This window comes from Oncorhynchus kisutch, unplaced genomic scaffold (genome assembly GCF_002021735.2).
Source record: "Oncorhynchus kisutch isolate 150728-3 unplaced genomic scaffold, Okis_V2 Okis09a-Okis19a_hom, whole genome shotgun sequence".
NCBI classification, from domain to species: Eukaryota; Metazoa; Chordata; class Actinopteri; order Salmoniformes; family Salmonidae; genus Oncorhynchus; species Oncorhynchus kisutch.
Window position 1 is genome coordinate 5,541,977 of NW_022261985.1, and position 26,396 is coordinate 5,568,372.

At 45.8% G+C, this 26,396-nt stretch overlaps 1 protein-coding gene across 4 annotated transcripts in view; it reads left to right on the top strand.

Moving 5' to 3' along the window:
• LOC109885974 (tyrosine-protein phosphatase non-receptor type 12) overlaps positions 1-26,396 on the top strand; it is an 89,590-nt gene that overhangs the window by 21,740 nt on the left and 41,454 nt on the right. For all 4 annotated transcript variants that reach the window (XM_031815212.1, XM_031815213.1, XM_031815214.1 and 1 more), the window contains exons 2-4: positions 21,876-21,984; positions 25,097-25,173; positions 25,931-26,026. In XM_031815212.1, the coding sequence (XP_031671072.1) occupies positions 21,876-21,984; positions 25,097-25,173; positions 25,931-26,026 (282 nt within the window). The remainder of the gene's footprint in view (positions 1-21,875; positions 21,985-25,096; positions 25,174-25,930; positions 26,027-26,396) is intronic.

Consider the following 26,396-nt stretch of genomic DNA (forward strand, 5'->3'; position numbering starts at 1 on the left):
GAGCAGCTCACAGATTACTGCACCTGTACATAGACCACCTATAATTTAGCCCAAACAACTACCTCTTTCCCAACTGTATTTAATTTAAATTTATTTATTTATTTTGCTCCTTTGCACCCCATTATTTTTATTTCTACTTTGCACATTCTTCCATTGCAAAACTACCATTCCAGTATTTTACTTGCTATATTTTATTTACTTTGCCATCATGGCCTTTTTTGCCTTTACCTCCCTTCTCACCTCATTTGCTCACATTGTATATAGACTTGTTTATACTGCATTATTGACTGTATGTTTGTTTTTACTCCATGTGTAACTCTGTGTCGTTTTATCTGTCGAACTGCTTTGCTTTATCTTGGCCAGGTCGCAATTGTAAATGAGAACTTGTTCTCAACTTGCCTACCTGGTTAAATAAAGGTAAAATAAAAAAAATATACGACTAGGACATGATATCGTGTCGTCTGATATAGGACTAGGACGTGTAGTCTGATATAGGACTAGGACATGTTATCATGTAGTCTGATATAGGGACTAGGACATGTTATCATGTAGTCTGATATAGGACTAGGACGTGTAGTCTGATATAGGACTAGGACGTGTAGTCTGATATAGGACTAGGACGTGTAGTCTGATATAGGACTAGGACGTGTAGTCTGATATAGGACTAGGACGTGTAGTCTGATACTGGGCTTTTGGTCCATTAAAATGACATCAAATTGATCAGAAATGCATTGTAGACATTGTTAATATTGTAAATGACTATTGTAGCTGGAAACGGCAGATGTGTTAAAACATTTTTTTATGGAATATCTACGTAGACGTACAGAGGCCCATTATCAGCGACCATCATTCCTGTGTTCCAATGGCACGTTGTGTTAACTAATCCAAGTTGATCATTTTCCCAAGAAACTGAAGATCTCGTATAACTCTGTGTACTACTCCCTTCACAGAACAAACTGGCTCTAACCAGAATAGAAAGAGTGAGAGGCCCCGGTGCACAACTGAGCAAGAGGACAAGTACATTAGTGTCTAGTTTGAGAAACAGACGCCTCACAAGTCCTCAACTGGCAGCTTCATTAAATAGTACCCGCATAACACCAGTCTCAACGTCAACAGTGAAGAGGCGACTCCGGGATGCTGGCCTTCTAGGCAGAGTTCCTCTGTCCAGTCTCAACGTCAACAGTGAAGAGGTGACTCTGGGATGCTGGCCTTCTAGGCAGAGTTCCTCTGTCCAGTCTCAATGTCAACAGTGAAGAGGAGACTCCGGGATTCTGGCCTTCTAGGCAGAGTTGTAAAGAAAAAGCCACATCTCAGACTGGCCAATAAAAATAAAAGATGAAGATGGGCAAAAAAACACAGACACTGGACAGAGGAACTCTGCCTAGAAGGCCAGCATCCCGGAGTCGCCTCTTCACTGTTGATGTTGAGACTGGACAGAGGAACTCTGCCTAGAAGGCCAGCATCCTGGAGTCGCCTCTTCACTGTTGATGTTGAGACTGGACAGAGGAACTCCGCCTAGAAGGCCAGCATCCCGGAGTCTCCTCTTCACTGTTGATGTTGAGACTGGACAGAGGAACTCCGCCTAGAAGGCCAGCATCCCGGAGTCGCCTCTTCACTGTTGATGTTGAGACTGGACAGAGGAACTCCGCCTAGAAGGCCAGCATCCCGGAGTCGCCTCTTCACTGTTGATGTTGAGACTGGACAGAGGAACTCCGCCTAGAAGGCCAGCATCCCGGAGTCGCCTCTTCACTGTTGACGTTGAGACTGGACAGAGGAACTCTGCCTAGAAGGCCAGCATCCCTGGGTCACCTCTTCGCTGTTGAAGCTGCCAGTTGAGGACTTGTGAGGCGTCTGTTTCTCAAAATAGACACTACTGTACTTATCCTCTTGCTCAGTTGTGCACCGGGGCCTCCCACTCCTCTTTCTATTCTGGCTAGAGCCAGTTTGTGCTGTTCTGTGAATGGAGTAGTACACAGCATTGTATGAGATCTTCAGTTCCTTGGCAATTTCTAACATGGAATAGCCTTAATTTCTCAGAACAAGAATAGACTGACGAGTTTCATACAGTTCTTTGTTTCTGCCCATCTTGAGCCTGTAATCGAACCCACAAATGCTGAGGCTCCAGATACTCAACTAGTTTAAAGAAGGCCAGTTTTATTGCTTCTTTAAATCAGCGCAGCAGTTTTCAGCTCTGCTGACATAATTGCAAAAGGGGTTTCTAGATCCATTAGCCTTTTTAAAATGATAAACTTGGATTAGCTAACACAACATGCCGTTGGAACACAGGAGTGATGGTTGCTGATAATGGGCCTCTGTACGCCTATGTAGATATTCCATAAAAAATCAGCTGTTTCCAGCTACAATAGTCTTTTACAACATGAACAATGTCTACACTGTATTTCTGATCAATTTGATGTTATTTTAATGGACAAAATTGTGTTTTTCTTTAAAAAACAAGGGAATTTCAGAGTGACCCCAAACTTTTGAATGGTAGTGTATGACTGGGACATGTTATCATGTAGTCTGATACGGGACTGGGACATGTTATCGTGTAGTCTGATATGGGACTGGGACATGTCGTCGTGTAGTCAGATACGGGACCGGGACATGTCGTCGTGTAGTCAGATACGGGACCGGGACATGTCGTCGGATACGGGACCGGGACATGTCGTCGTGTAGTCGGATACGGGACCTGACATGTCGTCGTGTAGTCGGATACGGGACCGGGACATGTCGTCGTGTAGTCAGATACGGGACTGGGACATGTTGTCATATGGGTACAGCCAGGGTTGTGACTGTCTGTTTATATGGGAGGACAGATTGAGAGGCGTTAGTTCGGATTAAGCTGCCTGACCGAGTCCATCTGTCTGACTGTCTGTGTGGGTGTCCTCTCCTCCATCATACTACTTCCTACTGCTGTATCCCCAGAGCAGGGTGATAGTCCTGACTGAGACTCCCCTGGAACACCACAGAGGGGTGTTAGTTCTTACTGAGACTCCCCTGGAACACAACAGAGGGGTGTTAGTAGTTACTGAGACTCCCCTGGAACACAACAGAGGGGTGTTAGTAGTTACTGAGACTCCCCTGGAACACAACAGAGAGGTGTTAGTAGTTACTGAGACTCCCCTGGAACACAACAGAGAGGTGTTAGTAGTTACTGAGAGTCCCCTGGAACACAACAGAGGTGTTATTAGTTAATGAGACTCCCCTGGAACACAACAGAGAGGTGTTAGTAGTTACTGAGACTCCCCTGGAACACAACAGAGAGGTGTTAGTAGTTAATGAGACCCCCCTGGAACACAACAGAGAGGTGTTAGTAGTTAATGAGACTCCCCTGGAACACAACAGAGAGGTGTTAGTAGTTAATAAGGCTCCCCTGGAACACAACAGAGGTGTTAGTAGTTACTGAGACTCCCCTGGAACACAACAGAGGTGTTAGTAGTTAATGAGACTCCCCTGGAACACAACAGAGAGGTGTTAGTAGTTACTGAGACTCCCCTGGAACACAACAGAGAGAGCAGGGTAACCTTCTTTCCTCCTGACTAGATAAGTAACCACATACGTGTGTGTGTGTTAGGGTTGACCTTGTGGCAAAGTGCCCAATGCTTCTGGGCTTAGCCCTTCTCCCCCAGTGTATTGTGGGTCAGTGATGGGGAAGGGCAGACTGCACTTGGAGTTAGTTTCATCTCATCTCTCTGTCGTTGGGCTCCCGAATGGTGCAGCTGCACTGTATCTCAGTGCTAAAGGTGTCACTACAGACCCTGGTTCGATTCTAGGCTGTATCACAACCGGCCGTGATTGGGAGTAGGGCGGTGCACAATTATCCCATCGTCGTTAGGGTTTGGCCGGGGTAGGCCATCATTGTAAATAGAAATGTTCTTAACTGACTTACCTAGTTAAATAAAGAATGAATAAATAAACAATAAATTGTCTCTCTCTGAAAGCTGAACGCACAGAGACATTCCACATGATGTCCTCCGCCATGTTTTTGTGTTGACACATGTACTTCTGCCCCATATAGACTTGGACTGTTGTAAGTTTGTGGTGGTTGTTTAAATCCCTGCTGTTGTCTGACTGTCTGTCAGCCTGACTTCAGTCTGGGTTGTGGTACGATCAGTCTTTGGAATAGTAGCTAGTCACGTGAGATATTGATGTTTTGCAGTAGAGAGCCAGAGAGACTGACCTATTTTTCTCTCTGTGTGTGCCTGTCTCTGTGTGTGTTTATGTGCCCACTTGCACCAAGGTGACCCAGGATGTGTGCCAAACCCCCCCCCCTCCCCCCGCACACACACACCCATCCTGGCTACCCGCCCACCTTCTGTAGTTTCCATGGAAACATATAGCCCCTGCTGCCAACCACCTCTGCCTTCCTACCGGAACAGAGACATCGCCTCGACCAATCAAAAAACTGAGCCAAACAGCACATGTACAAAAATAACCAATCAGATCACAGAGCTGAGCCAAAGCAGCCTGTGCTACCTACAAAGCCACATGGCTGTGAATAATTCAGGAGAAGGAAAACACAAGTAGTTACTGATCTACACACACACACACACACAGACACACAGAGATATTGCTATGTGGTTACTTATTTAGTCAGAAGGAAAGTAGGTTACCCTGCTCTCGTTCTGTCTGAGGTGGGTATTTAGGGAGGGAGGCATGATAATGAGAGGGGGAGCTAGGGGGAAGAGAGACTTAGGTGAAGAAATGAGAGAAGCTGCGAAGGGGGAGAGAGATGCGGGGGGAAGGGGGAGAGAGATGCGGGGGGAAGGGGGAGAGAGATGCGGGGGGAAGGGGGAGAGAGATGCGGGGGGGAAGGGGGAGAGAGATGCGGGGGGGAAGGGGGAGAGAGATGCGGGGGGGAAGGGGGAGAGAGATGCGGGGGGGAAGGGGGAGAGAGATGCGGGGGGGAAGGGGGAGAGAGATGCGGGGGGGAAGGGGGAGAGATGCGGGGGGGAAGGGGGAGAGATGCGGGGGGGAAGGGGGAGAGAGATGCGGGGGGGAAGGGGGAGAGAGATGCGGGGGAAGGGGGAGAGAGATGCGGGGGGAAGGGGGAGAGAGATGCGGGGGGGAAGGGGGAGAGAGATGCGGGGGGGAAGGGGGAGAGAGATGCGGGGGGGAAGGGGGAGAGATGCGGGGGGGAAGGGGGAGAGATGCGGGGGGGAAGGGGGAGAGATGCGGGGGGGAAGGGGAGAGAGATGCGGGGGGAAGGGGGAGAGAGATGCGGGGGGAAGGGGGAGAGAGATGCGGGGGGAAGGGGGAGAGAGATGCGGGGGGGAAGGGGGAGAGAGATGCGGGGGGGAAGGGGGAGAGATGCGGGGGGGATGGGGGAGAGAGATGCAGCCCTGCTCACCACAGTCTAGATTGAAGTTTCTTTCCACTTGATCATGCCTATACTCTCATATGGTTTATGTGTTGGGGGGGGGGGGGGTTGCCAGGGACCTCACGATATGATATTAGCACAATACTTAGATGCCAGTACCATCTGTAATGCGATTCTCATGATTCTGTATGTATTGCGATTAGATTCTGAGATTGTAATGTTGGAAACATATTGTTCACAGTCTGCTGCAGAGAGACAAGAGGGAATGAGAACATTTTCATCACTGATGGAAATACATGTGCTGAGAACATGTTGGCTCGTAAAGATGGAGAACAAACTATATGATGTAAATTACTGGAGTTTTGGCGCAGGTACAGCCGACTAGCGCTAGCTTATGCTACGCTACCTACAGTAGCAAAACATATATAATACAGAAATATCTATTTTTTTTAATAAATTTACACATCGATTCAAATATAGATATAGTGTAGATCTAATATAGATTTAGTGTAGATCTAATATAGATTTAGTGTAGATCTAATATAGATTTAGTGTAGATCTAATATAGATTTAGTGTAGATCTAATATAGATTTAGTGTAGATATAATGTAGATATAGTGTAGATATAATATAGATATAGTGTAGATTTAGTATAGATATAGTGTAGATTTAGTATAGATATAGTGTAGATATAGTATAGATATAGTGTGGATATAGTATAGATAGTGTAGATTTAGTATAGATATAATATAGTGTAGATATAGTGTAGATTTAGTATAGATATAGTGTAGATATAATTAGATATAGTGTAGATTTAGTATAGATATAATATAGTGTAGATATAATGTAGTGTAGATATAATAAAGATATAGTGTAGATATAGTGTAGATCTAATATAGATTTAGTGTAGATATAATATAGATGTAGATATAATATATAGTGTAGATGTAGTGTAGATATAGTGGAAATGTAATATAGATATCGTGTAGATATAATATAGATATAGTGTAGATGTAATATAGATATAGTGTAGATTTAGTGTAGATATAGTATAGATATAATATAGATTTAGTATAGATATAGTGTAGATATAATATAGATTTAGTATAGATATAGTATAGATATAATATAGATTTAGTATAGATATAGTATAGATATAATATAGATTTAGTATAGATATAGTGTAGATATAATATAGATTTAGTATAGATATAGTATAGATATAATATAGATTTAGTATAGATATAGTGTAGATATAATATAGATTTAGTATAGATATAGTATAGATATAATATAGATTTAGTATAGATATAGTGTAGATATAATATAGATTTAGTATAGATATAGTGTAGATATAATATAGATTTAGTATAGATATAGTATAGATATAATATAGATTTAGTATAGATATAGTATAGATATAATATAGATTTAGTATAGATATAGTGTAGATATAATATAGATATAGAGTAGATATAATATAGATATCGTGTATATACTATGTCCAGAATAATATGGTGCCATGTAACTGTATACATTTACAATCAGCACTTTAATGTGTGAATATATTTTAACTTTCTCTTCTAATATGGATGCAGTGGGCTGGATGCAGTGGGCTGGATGCAGTGGGCTGGATGCAGTGGGCTGGATGCAGTGGGCTGGATGCAGTGGGCTGGATGCAGTGGGCTGGATGCAGTGGGCTGGATGCAGTGGGCTGGATGCAGTGGGCTGATATTTACAACATTTGTTGTAAGCCAGGCAGCTTCTGGGTTGTTTAGTCTAGCCGTGGAAGCTGAACTATGCCACTGGGAGAGACGGGGCCCAGCCACGGAGAGAGAGAGACGGTGCCCAGCCACGGAGAGAGAGAGACGGTGCCCAGCCACGGAGAGAGAGAGACGGGGCCCAGCCACGGAGAGAGAGAGACGGGGCCCAGCCACGGAGAGAGAGAGACGGGGCCCAGCCACGGAGAGAGAGAGACGGGGCCCAGCCACGGAGAGAGAGAGACGGGGCCCAGCCACGGAGAGAGAGAGACGGGGCCCAGCCACGGAGAGAGAGAGACGGGGCCCAGCCACGGAGAGAGAGAGACGGGGCCCAGCCACGGAGAGAGAGAGGCGGGGCCCAGCCACGGAGAGAGAGAGGCGGGGCCCAGCCACGGAGAGAGAGAGACGGGGCCCAGCCACTGAGGATGGTGGTCTCTCTCCAGTCTACCCTCAGGGGAGGGTCTTTGATTTTGGCAGACACAGCCTTAGGGCGTCGCCCCATCTCGCCTCGCTCCGGTCCGGAGCAGAGAGGGGGATTTGGAACTGTGAAGGTGGAGGGAGGAAATTAGATGGTGAGAGGAGGTGGGGCAGAGGGGAGCGAGTTGAGGGTGTGGGGGTAAAGAGGAGCGTTGAGGTGGGAATCGCGGAGGGGAGAGGAGGTGGGAATCGCAGAGTGTGTGTGTCACTGGTCTCCCTCATTGTTGCTCGGTGGCAGAAGTATTATAGTGGTAGTGCAGCTCACAGGAAGCTGGCCCTCACGCGCTCTCTCACAACAACACTGCCACTTCCTGTTGCACAGGGCTGAGAGGCAGGTTCAGAAAGAAAGAGGGAAGAGAGAACGAGTGAGAAAGAGAGAAAGTATTGTGGAGGAGCATTACATATTTCCCTGTCTTTCATTTTTCCTTCTACTGACCTCGTCATTCTGTCTCTCTGCTCTTACTAGTGTCGTCTGTCAGCCGTAGCCCAGAAAGTTCTCCAGGAGCCAGACTGAGACCATGTTAGTGGAAATTGATCGACAGATAACACAAATCAATTTACTGAGTTAGCTCCTTAAAAGCTCTGACGATTGTCCCTCCTTTCTCTCCTCCTCGCTCCTTCTATTCTCTCTCTCTCTCGAGAGAGAGAATTTGTTTGTTCTTCTTCTCTAGTTCCACTCTCGTTTCCTTTTGTACTGCGTCCTCCAATGGGCTTCTCCATAGTGTGTACTTGCGTCCTGTTCATGTGTGCACAACGTTTACGTAACCACGGAAGAGAGAGCAATAAAAAATGGTGTTCTGGCGTGGGAGCAGCAAAACGGGAAAATAAAACATTTTTCTTATGACTCCACCGACAATGTTCAGATTTGTTAAAAATCTGTTTGATTTGGAACCCAATAAGAGCCTCCGTTTTATTTGCCAGGAAAAGACTTAGTTTATGAAGACGTGATTCTATAAACTGTCTGACTCGGGGGGGGTTTTATGAAGACGTGATTCTATAAACTGTCTGACTCGGGGGGTTTTATGAAGACGTGATTCTATAAACTGTCTGACTCGGGGTTTATGAAGACGTGATTCTATAAACTGTCTGACTCGGGGGGGTTTATGCAACACATTATGATTGGATAGATTTTTCATTTTCTGTGACCAAAATAATTCAACTTTTTACAAGCCATGCAGATGTAATGCCCCAGTAGGGGGGATATTTGGCCTAAAGCCGGGTATCGTGGGCCCAGGCAGCACAACACACATGCAGATGTATGTCCCAGTAGGGGGGATATTTGGCCTAAAGCCGGGCATCGTGGGCCCAGGCAGCACAACACACATGCAGATGTATGTCCCAGTAGGGGGGATATTTGGCCTAAAGCCGGGCATCGTGGGCCCAGGCAGCACAACACACATGCAGATGTAATGTCCCAGTAGGGGGGGGGATATTTGGCCTAAAGCCGGGCATCGTGGGCCCAGGCAGCACACATGCAGATGTATGTCCCAGTAGGGGGGATATTTGGCCTAAAGCCGGGCATCGTGGGCCCAGGCAGCACACATGCAGATGTATGTCCCAGTAGGGGGGATATTTGGCCTAAAGCCGGGCATCGTGGGCCCAGGCAGCACACATGCAGATGTATGTCCCAGTAGGGGGGATATTTGGCCTAAAGCCGGGCATCGTGGGCCCAGGCAGCACACATGCAGATGTATGTCCCAGTAGGGGGATATTTGGCCTAAGAGAGATGCGGGGGGAAGGGGGAGAGAGATGCGGGGGGGAAGGGGGAGAGAGATGCGGGGGGGAAGGGGGAGAGATGCGGGGGGGATGGGGGAGAGAGATGCAGCCCTGCTCACCACAGTCTAGATTGAAGTTTCTTTCCACTTGATCATGCCTATACTCTCATATGGTTTATGTGTTGGGGGGGGGGGGGGTTGCCAGGGACCTCACGATATGATATTAGCACAATACTTAGATGCCAGTACCATCTGTAATGCGATTCTCATGATTCTGTATGTATTGCGATTAGATTCTGAGATTGTAATGTTGGAAACATATTGTTCACAGTCTGCTGCAGAGAGACAAGAGGGAATGAGAACATTTTCATCACTGATGGAAATACATGTGCTGAGAACATGTTGGCTCGTAAAGATGGAGAACAAACTATATGATGTAAATTACTGGAGTTTTGGCGCAGGTACAGCCGACTAGCGCTAGCTTATGCTACGCTACCTACAGTAGCAAAAAATATATAATACAGAAATATCTATTTTTTTAAATAAATTTACACATCGATTCAAATATAGATATAGTGTAGATCTAATATAGATTTAGTGTAGATCTAATATAGATTTAGTGTAGATCTAATATAGATTTAGTGTAGATCTAATATAGATTTAGTGTAGATCTAATATAGATTTAGTGTAGATATAATGTAGATATAGTGTAGATATAATATAGATATAGTGTAGATTTAGTATAGATATAGTGTAGATTTAGTATAGATATAGTGTAGATATAGTATAGATATAGTGTGGATATAGTATAGATAGTGTAGATTTAGTATAGATATAATATAGTGTAGATATAGTGTAGATTTAGTATAGATATAGTGTAGATATAATTAGATATAGTGTAGATTTAGTATAGATATAATATAGTGTAGATATAATGTAGTGTAGATATAATAAAGATATAGTGTAGATATAGTGTAGATCTAATATAGATTTAGTGTAGATATAATATAGATGTAGATATAATATATAGTGTAGATGTAGTGTAGATATAGTGGAAATGTAATATAGATATCGTGTAGATATAATATAGATATAGTGTAGATGTAATATAGATATAGTGTAGATTTAGTGTAGATATAGTATAGATATAATATAGATTTAGTATAGATATAGTGTAGATATAATATAGATTTAGTATAGATATAGTATAGATATAATATAGATTTAGTATAGATATAGTATAGATATAATATAGATTTAGTATAGATATAGTGTAGATATAATATAGATTTAGTATAGATATAGTATAGATATAATATAGATTTAGTATAGATATAGTGTAGATATAATATAGATTTAGTATAGATATAGTATAGATATAATATAGATTTAGTATAGATATAGTGTAGATATAATATAGATTTAGTATAGATATAGTGTAGATATAATATAGATTTAGTATAGATATAGTATAGATATAATATAGATTTAGTATAGATATAGTATAGATATAATATAGATTTAGTATAGATATAGTGTAGATATAATATAGATATAGAGTAGATATAATATAGATATCGTGTATATACTATGTCCAGAATAATATGGTGCCATGTAACTGTATACATTTACAATCAGCACTTTAATGTGTGAATATATTTTAACTTTCTCTTCTAATATGGATGCAGTGGGCTGGATGCAGTGGGCTGGATGCAGTGGGCTGGATGCAGTGGGCTGGATGCAGTGGGCTGGATGCAGTGGGCTGGATGCAGTGGGCTGGATGCAGTGGGCTGGATGCAGTGGGCTGGATGCAGTGGGCTGATATTTACAACATTTGTTGTAAGCCAGGCAGCTTCTGGGTTGTTTAGTCTAGCCGTGGAAGCTGAACTATGCCACTGGGAGAGACGGGGCCCAGCCACGGAGAGAGAGAGACGGTGCCCAGCCACGGAGAGAGAGAGACGGTGCCCAGCCACGGAGAGAGAGAGACGGGGCCCAGCCACGGAGAGAGAGAGACGGGGCCCAGCCACGGAGAGAGAGAGACGGGGCCCAGCCACGGAGAGAGAGAGACGGGGCCCAGCCACGGAGAGAGAGAGACGGGGCCCAGCCACGGAGAGAGAGAGACGGGGCCCAGCCACGGAGAGAGAGAGACGGGGCCCAGCCACGGAGAGAGAGAGACGGGGCCCAGCCACGGAGAGAGAGAGGCGGGGCCCAGCCACGGAGAGAGAGAGGCGGGGCCCAGCCACGGAGAGAGAGAGACGGGGCCCAGCCACTGAGGATGGTGGTCTCTCTCCAGTCTACCCTCAGGGGAGGGTCTTTGATTTTGGCAGACACAGCCTTAGGGCGTCGCCCCATCTCGCCTCGCTCCGGTCCGGAGCAGAGAGGGGGATTTGGAACTGTGAAGGTGGAGGGAGGAAATTAGATGGTGAGAGGAGGTGGGGCAGAGGGGAGCGAGTTGAGGGTGTGGGGGTAAAGAGGAGCGTTGAGGTGGGAATCGCGGAGGGGAGAGGAGGTGGGAATCGCAGAGTGTGTGTGTCACTGGTCTCCCTCATTGTTGCTCGGTGGCAGAAGTATTATAGTGGTAGTGCAGCTCACAGGAAGCTGGCCCTCACGCGCTCTCTCACAACAACACTGCCACTTCCTGTTGCACAGGGCTGAGAGGCAGGTTCAGAAAGAAAGAGGGAAGAGAGAACGAGTGAGAAAGAGAGAAAGTATTGTGGAGGAGCATTACATATTTCCCTGTCTTTCATTTTTCCTTCTACTGACCTCGTCATTCTGTCTCTCTGCTCTTACTAGTGTCGTCTGTCAGCCGTAGCCCAGAAAGTTCTCCAGGAGCCAGACTGAGACCATGTTAGTGGAAATTGATCGACAGATAACACAAATCAATTTACTGAGTTAGCTCCTTAAAAGCTCTGACGATTGTCCCTCCTTTCTCTCCTCCTCGCTCCTTCTATTCTCTCTCTCTCTCTCGAGAGAGAATTTGTTTGTTCTTCTTCTCTAGTTCCACTCTCGTTTCCTTTTGTACTGCGTCCTCCAATGGGCTTCTCCATAGTGTGTACTTGCGTCCTGTTCATGTGTGCACAACGTTTACGTAACCACGGAAGAGAGAGCAATAAAAAATGGTGTTCTGGCGTGGGAGCAGCAAAACGGGAAAATAAAACATTTTTCTTATGACTCCACCGACAATGTTCAGATTTGTTAAAAATCTGTTTGATTTGGAACCCAATAAGAGCCTCCGTTTTATTTGCCAGGAAAAGACTTAGTTTATGAAGACGTGATTCTATAAACTGTCTGACTCGGGGGGGGTTTTATGAAGACGTGATTCTATAAACTGTCTGACTCGGGGGGTTTTATGAAGACGTGATTCTATAAACTGTCTGACTCGGGGTTTATGAAGACGTGATTCTATAAACTGTCTGACTCGGGGGGGTTTATGCAACACATTATGATTGGATAGATTTTTCATTTTCTGTGACCAAAATAATTCAACTTTTTACAAGCCATGCAGATGTAATGCCCCAGTAGGGGGGATATTTGGCCTAAAGCCGGGTATCGTGGGCCCAGGCAGCACAACACACATGCAGATGTATGTCCCAGTAGGGGGGATATTTGGCCTAAAGCCGGGCATCGTGGGCCCAGGCAGCACAACACACATGCAGATGTATGTCCCAGTAGGGGGGATATTTGGCCTAAAGCCGGGCATCGTGGGCCCAGGCAGCACAACACACATGCAGATGTAATGTCCCAGTAGGGGGGGGGATATTTGGCCTAAAGCCGGGCATCGTGGGCCCAGGCAGCACACATGCAGATGTATGTCCCAGTAGGGGGGATATTTGGCCTAAAGCCGGGCATCGTGGGCCCAGGCAGCACACATGCAGATGTATGTCCCAGTAGGGGGGATATTTGGCCTAAAGCCGGGCATCGTGGGCCCAGGCAGCACACATGCAGATGTATGTCCCAGTAGGGGGGATATTTGGCCTAAAGCCGGGCATCGTGGGCCCAGGCAGCACACATGCAGATGTATGTCCCAGTAGGGGGGATATTTGGCCTAAAGCCGGGCATCGTGGGCCCAGGCAGCACACATGCAGATGTAATGTCTGAAGGGTTTCTCTAACGGCCCTGCATTACATGACTGCAGCAACGAGAGCCGATGTGCAACGAGACATTAAACTGGAGCTGAACTGAGCCACTCCAATACATGTCAGGATTCTGTGTTGGATCTGTAGGCCTTAAGACTACGACCCAAATGGCACTCTGTCCCGTATCTAGTGCACTACTGTTGAACACAACCTGGTCATAGTAGTGCACTACTGTTGAACACAACCTGGTCCATAGTAGTGCACTACTGTTAAACACAACCTGGTCAATAGTAGTGCACTACTGTTAAACACAACCTGGTCAATAGTAGTGCACTACTGTTAAACACAACCTGGTCAATAGTAGTGCACTACTGTTAAACACAACCTGGTCAATAGTAGTGCACTACTGTTAAACACAACCTGGTCAATAGTAGTGCACTACTGTTAAACACAACCTGGTCAATAGTAGTGCACTACTGTTAAACACAACCTGGTCAATAGTAGTGCACTGTAAAGGGAATAGGATGTCATTGTGGATGCAGACTATATGTGGTTAGACAGGGTGATGGTAAGGTACCAGGAGTCTCCAGCCCAGTGGAGAGCACCCTTGGAAGGCTGTGAAGACCGCTTCCACAGAGCTCCATGACAACTCACCAGAGGGTAACTCCCTGATCCCACACTGCTGCTGTACAACTCCACCTCACCCCTGTCTTACCCTGGGCTTATGGACTGGACTACCGCCTTACACACACACACACACACCGTTTGTAGCACACTGTGTTTTCTCATGCGTAGTGCAATGAGGCGTGGGTGGATGTGTGAGAGAGTGTGTGCATGCAAGAAAATGTATACATACATGTGTGTGTGTTTGTCTGAGTGTGTGTGTGGAAGAGTGCATACCTTGTGTGTTGTGATGTTGGCTGTCTCAGCCCCTGGCTCTTCTGCAGAACAGAATCAGTGTAGTGTTCTGATGAAAATGTAATCCACTTGAGACCAGAATAGATATAATGGTATTACTGTATGGCTGAGAGAGCAGAGCACTGCATGGTTCTCCTCTCCAGCAAGAAGACCTGAGATAAACACATAGTGTAGTCTTCAAGTACAGAGACATAGCAACACCTGGTAAAAACATTATCCTCTCTCTCTGTCTCTGTCTCTGTCTCTGTCTCTGTCTCTGTCTCTGTCTCTGTCTCTGTCTCTGTCTCTGTCTCTGTCTCTGTCTCTGTCTCTGTCTCTGTCTCTGTCTCTCTCTCTGTCTCTCTCTCGCTTTTTCAATTCAAGGGCTTTATTGGCATGGGAAACGTGTTAACATTGCCAAAGCCAAGTGAGGTAGATAATATATAAAGTGAAATAAACAAAAATGAACAGTAAACATTACACATACAGACGTTTCAAAACAATAAAGACAAATGTCATATTATATATATATACATCTCTCTCTCTCTCTATATATATATATATATATATATATATATATATATATATATATATATATATATATATATATATATATATATATATATATATATATATATAATATATATATATATATATATATATATATATATATATATATATATATATATATATATATATACAGTGTTTTAACAATGTACAAATGGTAAAGGACACGAGATCAAAATAAATAAGCATAAATATGGGTTGTATTTACAATGGTGTGTGTTCTTCACTGGTTGCCCTTTTCTCGTGGCAACAGGTCACACATCTTGCTGCTGTGATGGCACACTGGAATTTCACCCAGTAGATATGGGAGTTTATCAAAATTTGATTTGTTTTTGAATTCTTTGTGGATCTGTGTAATCTGAGGGAAATATGTCTCTCTAATATGGTCATACATTGGGCAGGAGGTTAGGAAGTGCAGCTCAGTTTGGCTCTCAAGAGAAGACAGGCTATGGCGGCCTTTCTCAATAGCAAGGCTATGCTCACTAAGTCTGTACATAGTCAAAGCTTTCCTTAATTTTGGGTCAGTCACAGTGGTCAGGTATTCTGCCGCTGTGTACTCTCTGTGTAGGGCCAAATAGCATTCTAGTTTGCTCTGTTTTTTTGTTAATTCTTTCCAATGTGTCAAGTAATTATATTTTTGTTTTCTCATGATTTGGTTCGGTCTAATTGTGCTGCTGTCCTGGGGCTCTGTAGGGTGTGTTTGTGAACAGAGCCCCAGGTTCATCTCTCTGTAGGTGATGGCTTTGTTGTGGAAGGTTTGGGAATCGCTTCCTTTTAAGTGGTTATAGAATTTAACGGCTCTTTTCTGGATTTTGATAATTAGTGGGTATCGGCCTAATTCTGCTCTGCATGCATTATTTGGTGTTCTACGTTGTACACGGAGGATATTTTTGCAGAATTCTGCGTGCAGAGTCTCAATTTGGTGTTTCTCCCATTTTGTGAAGTCTTGGTTGGTGAGCGGACCCCAGACCTCACAACCATAAAGGGCAATGGGCTCTATGACTGATTCAAGTATTTTTAGCCAAATCCTAATTGGTATGTTGAAATTTATGTTCCTTTTGATGGCATAGAATGCCCTTCTTACCTTGTCTCTCAGATCGTTCACAGCTTTGTGGAAGTTACCTGTGGCGCTGATGTTTAGGCCAAGGTATGTATAGTTTTTTGTGTGCTCTAGGGCAACAGTGTCTAGATGGAATTTGTGGTCCTGACTGGACCTTTTTTGGAACACCATTATTTTGGTCTTACTGAGATTTACTGTCAGGGCCCAGGTCTGGCAGAATATCAGCATAAGATCTAGGTGCTTCTGTAGGCCCTCCTTGGTTGGTGACAGAAGCACCAGATCATCAGCAAACAGCAGACATTTGACTTCGGATTCTAGTAGGGTGAGGCCGGGTGCTGCAGACTTCTAGTGCCCGCGCCAATTCGTTGATATATATGTTGAGGAGGGTGGGGCTTAAGCTGCATCCCTGTCTCACCCCACGACGCTGTGTGAAGAAATGTGTGTTTTTTGCCAATTTTAACCGCACACTTGTTGTTTGTGTACATGGATTCTATAATGTCGTATGTTTTACCCCCAACACCACTTTCCATCCGTTTGTATAGCAGACGCTCATGCCAAATTGAGTCAATGGCTTTTTTGAAATCAACAAAGCATGAGAAGACTTTGCCTTTGTTTTGGTTTGTTTGGTTGTCAATTAGGGTGTGCAGGGTCAATACATGGTCTGTTGTACGGTAGTTTGGTAAAAAGCCAATTTGACATTTGCTCAGTACATTGTTTTCATTGAGGAAATGTACGAGTCTGCTGTTAATGATAATGCAGAGGATTTTCCCAAGGTTACCGTTGACGCATATTCCACGATAGTTATTGGGGTGAAATTTGTCTCCACTTTTGTGGATTGGGCTGATCAGTCCTTGGTTCCAAATATTGGGGAAGATGCCAGAGCTAAGAATGATGTTAAAGAGTTTTCGTATAGCCAATTGGAATTTGTTGTCTGTATATTTTGATCATTTCATTGAGGATACCATCAACACCACAGGCCTTTTTGGGTTGGAGGGTTTTTATTTTGGCCTGTAACTCATTCAATGTAATTGGAGAATCCAGTGGGTTCTGGTCGTCTTTAATAGTTGATTCTAAGATCTGTATTTGATCATGTATATGTTTTTGCTCCTTGTTCTTTGTTATAGAGCCAAAAATATTGGAGAAGTGGTTTACCCATACATCTCCATTTTGGAAAGATAATTCTTTGTGTTGTTGTTTTAGTGTTTTCCAATTTTCCCAGAAGTGGTTAGTCTATGGATTCATCATTGACATTGAGCTGATTTCTGACGTGCTGTTCCTTCTTTTTCCGTAGTGTATTTCTGTATTGTTTTAGTGATTCACCATAGTGAAGGCGTAGGCTCAGATTTTCCGGGTCTCTATGTTTTTGGTTGGACAGGTTTCTCAATTTCTTTCTTAGATTTTTGCATTCTTCATCAAACCATTTGTCATTATTGTTAATTTTCTTCGGTTTTCTATTTGAGATTTTTAGATTTGATAGAGAAGCTGAGAGGTCAAATATAGGGTTAAGATGTTCTACTGCCAAGTTTACACCTTCACTATTACAGTGGAACGTTTTACCCAGGAAATTGGTAGGTTTCCAAACTGCATTCCTTCCATCTATAGCATTTCTTAATGTTACTCAGTTCCTTTGGCTTTGATGCCTCATGATTGAGTATTGCTCTGTTTAAGTAGACTGTGATTTTGCTGTGGTCTGATAGGGGTGTCAGTGGGCTGACTGTGAACGCTCTGAGAGACTCTGGGTTGAGGTCAGTGATAAAGTAGTCTACAGTACTACTGCCAAGAGATGAGCTATAGGTGTACCTACCATAGGAGTCCCCTCGAAGCCTACCATTGACTATGTACATACCCAGTGTGCGACAGAGCTGCAGGAGTTGTGACCTGTTTTTGTTGGTTGTGTTGTCATAGTTGTGCCTAGGGGGGCATATGTGGGAGGGAATGGCCTTTGTCTCTCTGTCTCTCTGTCTCTTTCTCTAGCTCTCTGACCTCACCTTTTTAATGCTTTCAGGCCTATTCCTTCAGTTGCCATAACCTTGTATCAGTATTCTGTCAGCTAGGCCACGTGGTTAGGTGAGGTTCACCACAGCCAGCAGGTCTGTCAGTGTCAGAGGCTGGTGGGGTAAAAGAGCTGTCACAGGTCTTCTGTAATCACCATGTGTCTGTCTGTCTCTCTCTCTGCGTGTCTCTCTCTGCGTGTCTCTCTTTGCATCTCTCTCTCTGCGTGTCTCTCTCTGCGTCTCTCTCTCTGCGTCTCAGAGAGAGTACAGAGATTTGTATAGTTTCTAATCTTGGTAAAGGCACCATGGCTTTAGTTTTTGTAGTTTTCATCAACTTACATCTTAATAGAACCTATTTATGCTCATGTTGATTGAATATTAGGGATCAACACACTATCCCCATGTGTTTCAATGCAACCCGGACTTAATAGGAGCGGGCTGGACTTAATAGGAGCGGGCTGGACTTAATAGGAGCGGGCTGGACTTAATAGGAGCGGGCTGGACTTAATAGGAGCGGGCTGGACTTAATAGGAGCGGGCTGGACTTAATAGGAGCGGGCTGGACTTAATAGGAGCGGGCTGGACTTAATAGGAGCGGGCTGGACTTAATAGGAGCGGGCTGGACTTAATAGGACCATGCTCCAACGTCCAGGCCCCCAACGCCCAGGCCCCCACCGCTCCAACGCCCAGGCCCCCACCTCTCCAACGCCCAGGCCTACTACAACACCAGAAGACCATGACAGTAGTCACAGTAGCTCTTGAGTTTGTAGGCCACGGTTAGGGTAGCGGGTTTTTTTATGAAGGGAAAAGGAGAGAGAGGATGAAGTTTCCCACTAGGTCTCGAAACCCGGCTACAGTGAAGTAGCATCCTCTCTGTTCCCAACATCCTCTCTGTTCCCAACATCCTCTCTGTTCCCAACATCCTCTCTGTTCCCAACATCCTCTCTGTTCCCAACATCCTCTCTGTTCCCAACATCCTCTCTGTTCCCAACATCCTCTCTGTTCCCAACATCCTCTCTGTTCCCAACATCCTCTCTGTTCCCAACATCCTCTCTGTTCCCAACATCCTCTCTGTTCCCAACATCCTCTCTGTTCCCAACATCCTCTCTGTTCCCAACATCCTCTCTGTTCCCAACATCCTCTCTGTTCCCAACATCCTCTCTGTTCCCAACATCCTCTCTGTTCCCAACATCCTCTCTGTTCCCAACATCCTCTCTGTTCCCAACATCCTCTCTGTTCCCAACATCCTCTCTGTTCCCAACATCCTCTCTGTTCCCAACATCCTCTCTGTTCCCAACATCCTCTCTGTTCCCAACATCCTCTCTGTTCCCAACATCCTCTCTGTTCCCAGGTCGCTACCTCAAGTGCGGCCTCAGCAGCAGTGCATGTCATGGAAAACAGGTCGCTAATTGTTAGAAAATTAGCTTCAATGTCTTTTTATTAACGTCACTAGTGATTACATCTTGTGAAGCTTCCATCAACACTCTTATACATATTTCCTAATTAGGGTGTGTAGCGTCTGTACGAGTGTGTAGCGTCTGTACGAGTGTGTAGCGTCTGTACGAGTGTGTAGCGTCTGTACGAGTGTGTAGCGTCTGTACGAGTGTGTAGCGTCTGTACGAGTGTGTAGCGTCTGTACGAGTGTGTAGCGTCTGTACGAGTGTGTAGCGTCTGTACGAGTGTGTAGCGTCTGTACGAGTGTGTAGCGCTTGTACGAGTGTGTAGCGTCGACCGAATATGATTTTCAATGCCGATACCGATTATTGGAGGACCACAAAAAAACGGTACCAATTAATCGGACGGTAATTTTTTTTTTTTAAATAAAAGAATTCATTAAAAATATAATTATTTGTAATAATGACAATTACAACAATACTGAATTATATTTGAACTTAATATAATACATCAATAAAAATCAATTTAGCCTCAAATAAATAATGAAACATGTTCAATTTGGTTTAAATAATGCAAAAACTAAGTGTTGGAGAAAAGTAAAAGTGCAATATGTGCCATGTAAGAAAGCTAACGTTTGAGTTCCTTGCTCAGAACATGAGAACATATGAAAACTGGTGGTTCCTTTTAACATGTGACTTCAATATTCCAAGCTAAGAGGTTTTAGGTTGTACTTAATATAGTATTTATAGGACTATTTCTCTCTATACCATTTGTATTTCATATACCTTTGACTTTTGGATGTTCTTATAGGTCCTTTAGTATTGCCAGTGTAACAGTATAGCTTCTGTCCCTCTCCTCGCCCCTACCTGGGCTCGAACCAGGAACACATCGACAACAGCCACCCTCGAAGCATCGTTACCCATGCAGACCCATGCAACTCTGTGTCCAAAAATACAGATTTCCGATTGTTAGGAAAACTTGAAATCGATTAATCGGTCGACCTCTAGTGTCTATGTACGAGTGTGTCGTTTTTATCCCTTCAGCTAATGTGCTGAAGCAGTGTCTCATTACTGCTCTGTCCCTGAGGACTCTGTGGCCTGCTAGAGTGGAGCTGAACGACACACTGTCACTGTAAATAATGTTGGGGGAGAGGGCCTCAGAGCGGAGCTGGGGAGAGGGCCTCAGAGCGGAGCTGGGGAGAGGGCCTCAGAGCGGAGCTGGGGAGAGGGCCTCAGAGCGGAGCTGGGGAGAGGGCCTCAGAGCGGAGCTGGGGAGAGGGCCTCAGAGCGGAGCTGGGGAGAGGGCCTCAGAGCGGAGCTGGGGAGAGGGCCTCAGAGCGGAGCTGGGGAGAGGGCCTCAGAGCGGAGCTGGGGAGAGGGCCTCAGAGCGGAGCTGGGGAGAGTTGAATTAAGCTTGGAGATCAAGGGTGCTGTTGTGAGAGTTTGGAAGTTCCCAATGAAGCCAGAGAGAGTTGTGTGAGAAGTTCCATAGGAAGTACTGATGGGCGAGGTACCATCGTGGAGCTGCACGAGGGGGACGAGGGCATTCCTAAACTGTTAGCTACTGTATAGCATCTAGGTGGGCTGGTCTCTGCAGGGCTGTTAGAGGGGCTGGAGAATGGGGTGTGTGAAATGTGTGGAGCGTAGTCAAATAGGATCTCTTCATGATCCCTAACCTCGTGGGTGGGCAACGGTACACTCTCTGGGAACCATTCCTGTCACACTGAAACATGACTGGCTTGTACCACGTCCCTCTAATGTAGGGCAAATGTTTCTCTTGACCATCAATCATTCATCCTATCCTACACTAAAGCCCCCTCTATACGGATGTGTTCCTAATGGCTCCCTATTCCCTTCATAGGGCTCTGGTCAAAAGTAGTGCACTACAAATGGTTCCCTATTCCCTTCATAGGGCTCTGGTCAAAAGTAGTGCACTATAAATGGTTCCCTATTCCCTTCATAGGGCTCTGGTCAAAAGTAGTGCACTATAAATGGTTCCCTATTCCCTTCATAGGACTCTGGTCAAAAGTAGTGCACTATAAATGGCTCCCTATTCCCTTCATAGGACTCTGGTCAAAAGTAGTGCACTATAAATGGCTCCCTATTCCCTTCATAGGACTCTGGTCAAAAGTAGTGCACTATAAATGGCTCCCTATTCCCTTTATAGGACTCTGCTCAAAGGTAGCGCACTATAAATGGTTCCCTATTCCCTTTATAGGACTCTGCTCAAAAGTAGTGCACTATAAATGGTTCCCTATTCCCTTTATAGGACTCTGCTCAAAAGTAGTACACTATAAATGGTTCCCTATTCCCTTCGTAGGACTCTGGTCAAAAGTAGTGCACTATAAATGGCTCCCTATTCCCTTTATAGGACTCTGCTCAAAGGTAGTACACTATAAATGGTTCCCTATTCCCTTCATAGGACTCTGGTCAAAAGTAGTGCACTATAAATGGTTCCCTATTCCCTTCATAGGACTCTGGTCAAAAGTAGTGCACTATAAATGAAATAGGGTGTTGTTGGGTATTCCTTCTCCACTACATGTCTCTCTATAGGAGACAGAAAAACACAGAATGAATAACATTTTCTCTCTTGTTGTTTTTTTCTCCCTGCAGAGATTACGAAGATTATCGACCAAATACAGGACAGAGAAGATCTACCCCACCAACGTCGGGGAGCAGGAAGGGAATGTGAAGAAGAACCGCTATAAAGACATACTGCCCTGTATGTAATGCTGTGTGGCCAAAGCTGTGTAGTGTAGTGTAGTGTGTAGTGTGCTGTGTGTAGTGTGCTGTGTGTAGTGTGCTGTGTGTAGTGTGCTGTGTGTAGTGTGCTGTGTAGTGTAGTGTGCTGTGTAGTGTAGTGTGCTGTGTAGTGTAGTGTAGTGTAGTGTGCTGTGTAGTGTAGTGTGCTGTGTAGTGTAGTGTGCTGTGTAGTGTAGTGTAGTGTGCTGTGTAGTGTAGTGTGCTGTGTAGTGTACTGTGTGTAGTGTACTGTGTGTAGTGTACTGTGTGTAGTGTGCTGTGTAGTGTAGTGTAGTGTGCTGTGTAGTGTAGTGTGCTGTGTAGTGTGTAGTGTAGTGTGCTGTGTAGTGTAGTGTAGTGTGCTGTGTAGTGTAGTGTGCTGTGTAGTGTAGTGTGCTGTGTAGTGTACTGTGTGTAGTGTGCTGTGTAGTGTAGTGTACTGTGTGTAGTGTACTGTGTGTAGTGTACTGTGTGTAGTGTACTGTGTGTAGTGTACTGTGTGTAGTGTGTGTAGTGTAGTGTGCTGTGTGTGTAGTGTAGTGTGCTGTGTGTAGTGTAGTGTACTGTGTGTAGTGTGCTGTGTAGTGTAGTGTGCTGTGTGTGTAGTGTAGTGTGCTGTGTGTAGTGTAGTGTAGTGTGCTGTGTGTGTAGTGTGCTGTGTGTGTAGTGTGTAGTGTGTGTAGTGTGTAGTGTGCTGTGTAGGTAGTGTGCTGTGTAGGTAGTGTGCTGTATAGGTAGTGTGCTGTATAGGTAGTGTGCTGTGTAGGTAGTGTGCTGTGTAGGTAGTGTGCTGTGTAGGTAGTGTGCTGTGTAGGTAGTGTGCTGTGTAGGTAGTGTGCTGTGTAGGTAGTGTGCTGTGTAGGTAGTGTGCTGTGTGTGTCCTCTCTAATGGTTCTTACAGTCAGGGGAATAGATGGATATTACTGGACAGGATCACATTAATGCTACAGGCCAGAAGAGCTCTGAGTGGACTGGACAAATAAACTCTGACCACAGCCTCTTACAACACACACATCCTCTTGGCCCTTCTTCCCCACAACATAGCACCCCCCTACACACAGACACACACCTTCTCTGCCCCCCCCCCCCCCCCCCCCCCCTCTTCTCTACCTGAACAACATGGAGGACATCTTACAGGACACTAACCTCTTCTCTACCTGAACAACATGGAGGGCACTAACCTCTTCTCTACCTGAACAACATGGAGGACATCTTACAGGACCTCTGTCATCTGAAGCTCCTCTGCCTCTTAATTCAGAACATCATGACTCCAATGGATGGATGGATGGATGGATGGATGGATGTGGAGGCTACGGATGGATGGATGGAGGCTACGGATGGATGGATGGAGGCTACGGATGGATGGATGGAGGCTACGGATGGATGGATGGAGGCTACGGATGGATGGATGGAGGCTACGGATGGATGGATGGAGGCTACGGATGGATGGATGGAGGCTACGGATGGATGGATGGAGGCTACGGATGGATGGATGGAGGCTACGGATGGATGGATGGAGGCTACGGATGGATGGATGGAGGCTACGGATGGATGGATGGAGGCTACGGATGGATGGATGGAGGCTACGGATGGATGGATGGAGGCTACGGATGGATGGATGGAGGCTACGGATGGATGGATGGAGGCTACGGATGGATGGATGGAGGCTACGGATGGATGGATGGAGGCTACGGATGGATGGATGGAGGCTACGGATGGATGGATGGAGGCTACGGATGGATGGATGGAGGCTACGGATGGATGGATGGAGGCTACGGATGGATGGATGGAGGCTACGGATGGATGGATGGAGGCTACGGATGGATGGATGGAGGCTACGGATGGATGGATGGATGAAGGCTACGGATGGATGGATGGATGGAGGCTACGGATGGATGGATGGATGGAGGCTACGGATGGATGGATGGATGGATGGAGGCTACGGATGGATGGATGGATGGATGGAGGCTACGGATGGATGGATGGATGGATGGCGGCTACGGATGGATGGATGGATGGATGGAGGCTACGGATGGATGGATGGATGGAGGCTACGGATGGATGGATGGATGGATGGAGGCTACGGATGGATGGATGGATGGATGGAGGCTACGGATGGATGGATGGATGGATGGAGGCTACGGATGGATGGATGGATGGATGGAGGCTACGGATGGATGGATGGATGGATGGAGGCTACGGATGGATGGATGGATGGATGGAGGCTACGGATGGATGGATGGATGGATGGAGGCTACGGATGGATGGATGGATGGATGGAGGCTACGGATGGATGGATGGATGGATGGAGGCTACGGATGGATGGATGGATGGAGGCTACGGATGGATGGATGGATGGATGGAGGCTACGGATGGATGGATGGATGGAGGCTACGGATGGATGGATGGATGGAGGCTACGGATGGATGGATGGATGGAGGCTATGGATGGATGGATGGATGGAGGCTACGGATGGATGGATGGATGGAGGCTACGGATGGATGGATGGATGGAGGCTACGGATGGATGGATGGATGGATGGAGGCTACGGATGGATGGATGGATGGAGGCTACGGATGGATGGATGGATGGAGGCTACGGATGGATGGATAGATGAAAGAATGGATGGAGGCTACAGATGGATGAGACTACAGATGGATCAGTCAAATATAGTGTTTATATAATATTATTGTTGTTCAATGCTGAAAACATTTGACATGATTTATTTGTTCGATTTACCAGCCACATCCTTTCTTTATTCCCTCTAATCTGTAGCTCTCTCTTTCTCCTGCTCCTTTCCTCTCTCCTTCCTCTCTCCCTTCCTCTCTCCCTTCCTCTCTCCCTTCCTCTCTCCCTTCCTCTCTCCCTTCCTCTCTCCCTTCCTCTCTCCCTTCCTCTCTCCCTTCCTCTCTCCCTTCCTCTCTCCCTTCCTCTCTCCCTTCCTCTCTCCCTTCCTCTCTCCCTTCCTCTCTCCCTCTATTCAACTTAAGGGGCTTTATTGGCATGGGAAACTCTCTCTCTCTTGTGCTCTTTTCCTCTCCTATCACTCTCTTCCTCTCTCTCTCTAACTTGTATCCTCATCTCTCCCACAGTTGACCACACGAGGGTAAAGCTGACTTTAAAAACAACCAATCAGGATGCAGATTACATCAATGCCAGCTTCATCAAGGTACAGTTGACTTTCTTCACACCTCAGACCTGTGACTGCATGATGTGACCTCACCCCTCTGCCCCCCAATGGCTTACACAGCCTTTTGCCGTGTGTGTGTGTGTTGGGGGGGGGTCAGAAGCGGATGTGCAGAGATAAGCTTTCAGGTCCACAAACATATCACCAGTACGTCTTCAGTTTCACCCTGAATGTCTGTCCAGTCAGAGGTCAACACTTTAAATAGAGCAGAAGGAACGCTGAGGGATGGAGAATTGTAACACCTGGTCCACAAAATGTTGTTTTGTTTAGTAACTAGAGGCGACAGGGCCTTCCAGGTGATGGTCATGTGGAGTGTAGCATAGCAACCTGCACACTGTGTGGAAGCTAATGACACTCAGCTGTGTCACACAAGGTGATCAATTACACCCTTAAAAACGCCGAGACCTTTTCAGGCTGGCCTGAATAAAGATGTCTGAGTGTTTTCCTCCTCCCTCCTCCTCTCCTCCTCCACTTCCTCCTCTTCCTCCTCCTCTTCCTCCCCCTCTCCCTCTCCTCCACTTCCTCCTCTTCCTCCTCCCTCCTCCTCTCCCCCCTCTCCCTCTCCTCCGCCACCTCCCTCCTCTCCCTCCTCTTCCTCCTCCTCTTCCTCCCCCTCCTCTCCCTCTCCTCCTCCTCCCTCCTCTCCCTCTCCTCTGCCACCTCCCTCCTCTGCTTGTCCTCTCACTAAACTAACTGTGTGTTAGTTCATCCAGCCCTCTAATATTAGTTGTGTTACCAGGGAATGGATGGTCCAGAGGCCTACATCGCTACCCAGGGTCCTCTAACCAACACTGTCATCGACTTCTGGAGAATGAACTGGGAGTACAGTGTAGCCGTGAGTCTCTCTCTCTCACACACACTGAGTCACACACACTGAGACACACACTGAGACACACACACACACTGAGACACACACACACACACACACACTGAGACACACACACACACACACACACTGAGACACACACACACACACACACACTGAGACACACACACACACACACACACTGAGACACACACACACACACACACACTGAGACACACACACAACACACCACACACCTGAGACACACACACACACACTGAGACACACACACACACACACACTGAGACACACAACACACACACACACACTGAGACACACACACCACACCACACACTGAGACACACACACACACACACACTGAGACACACACACACACACA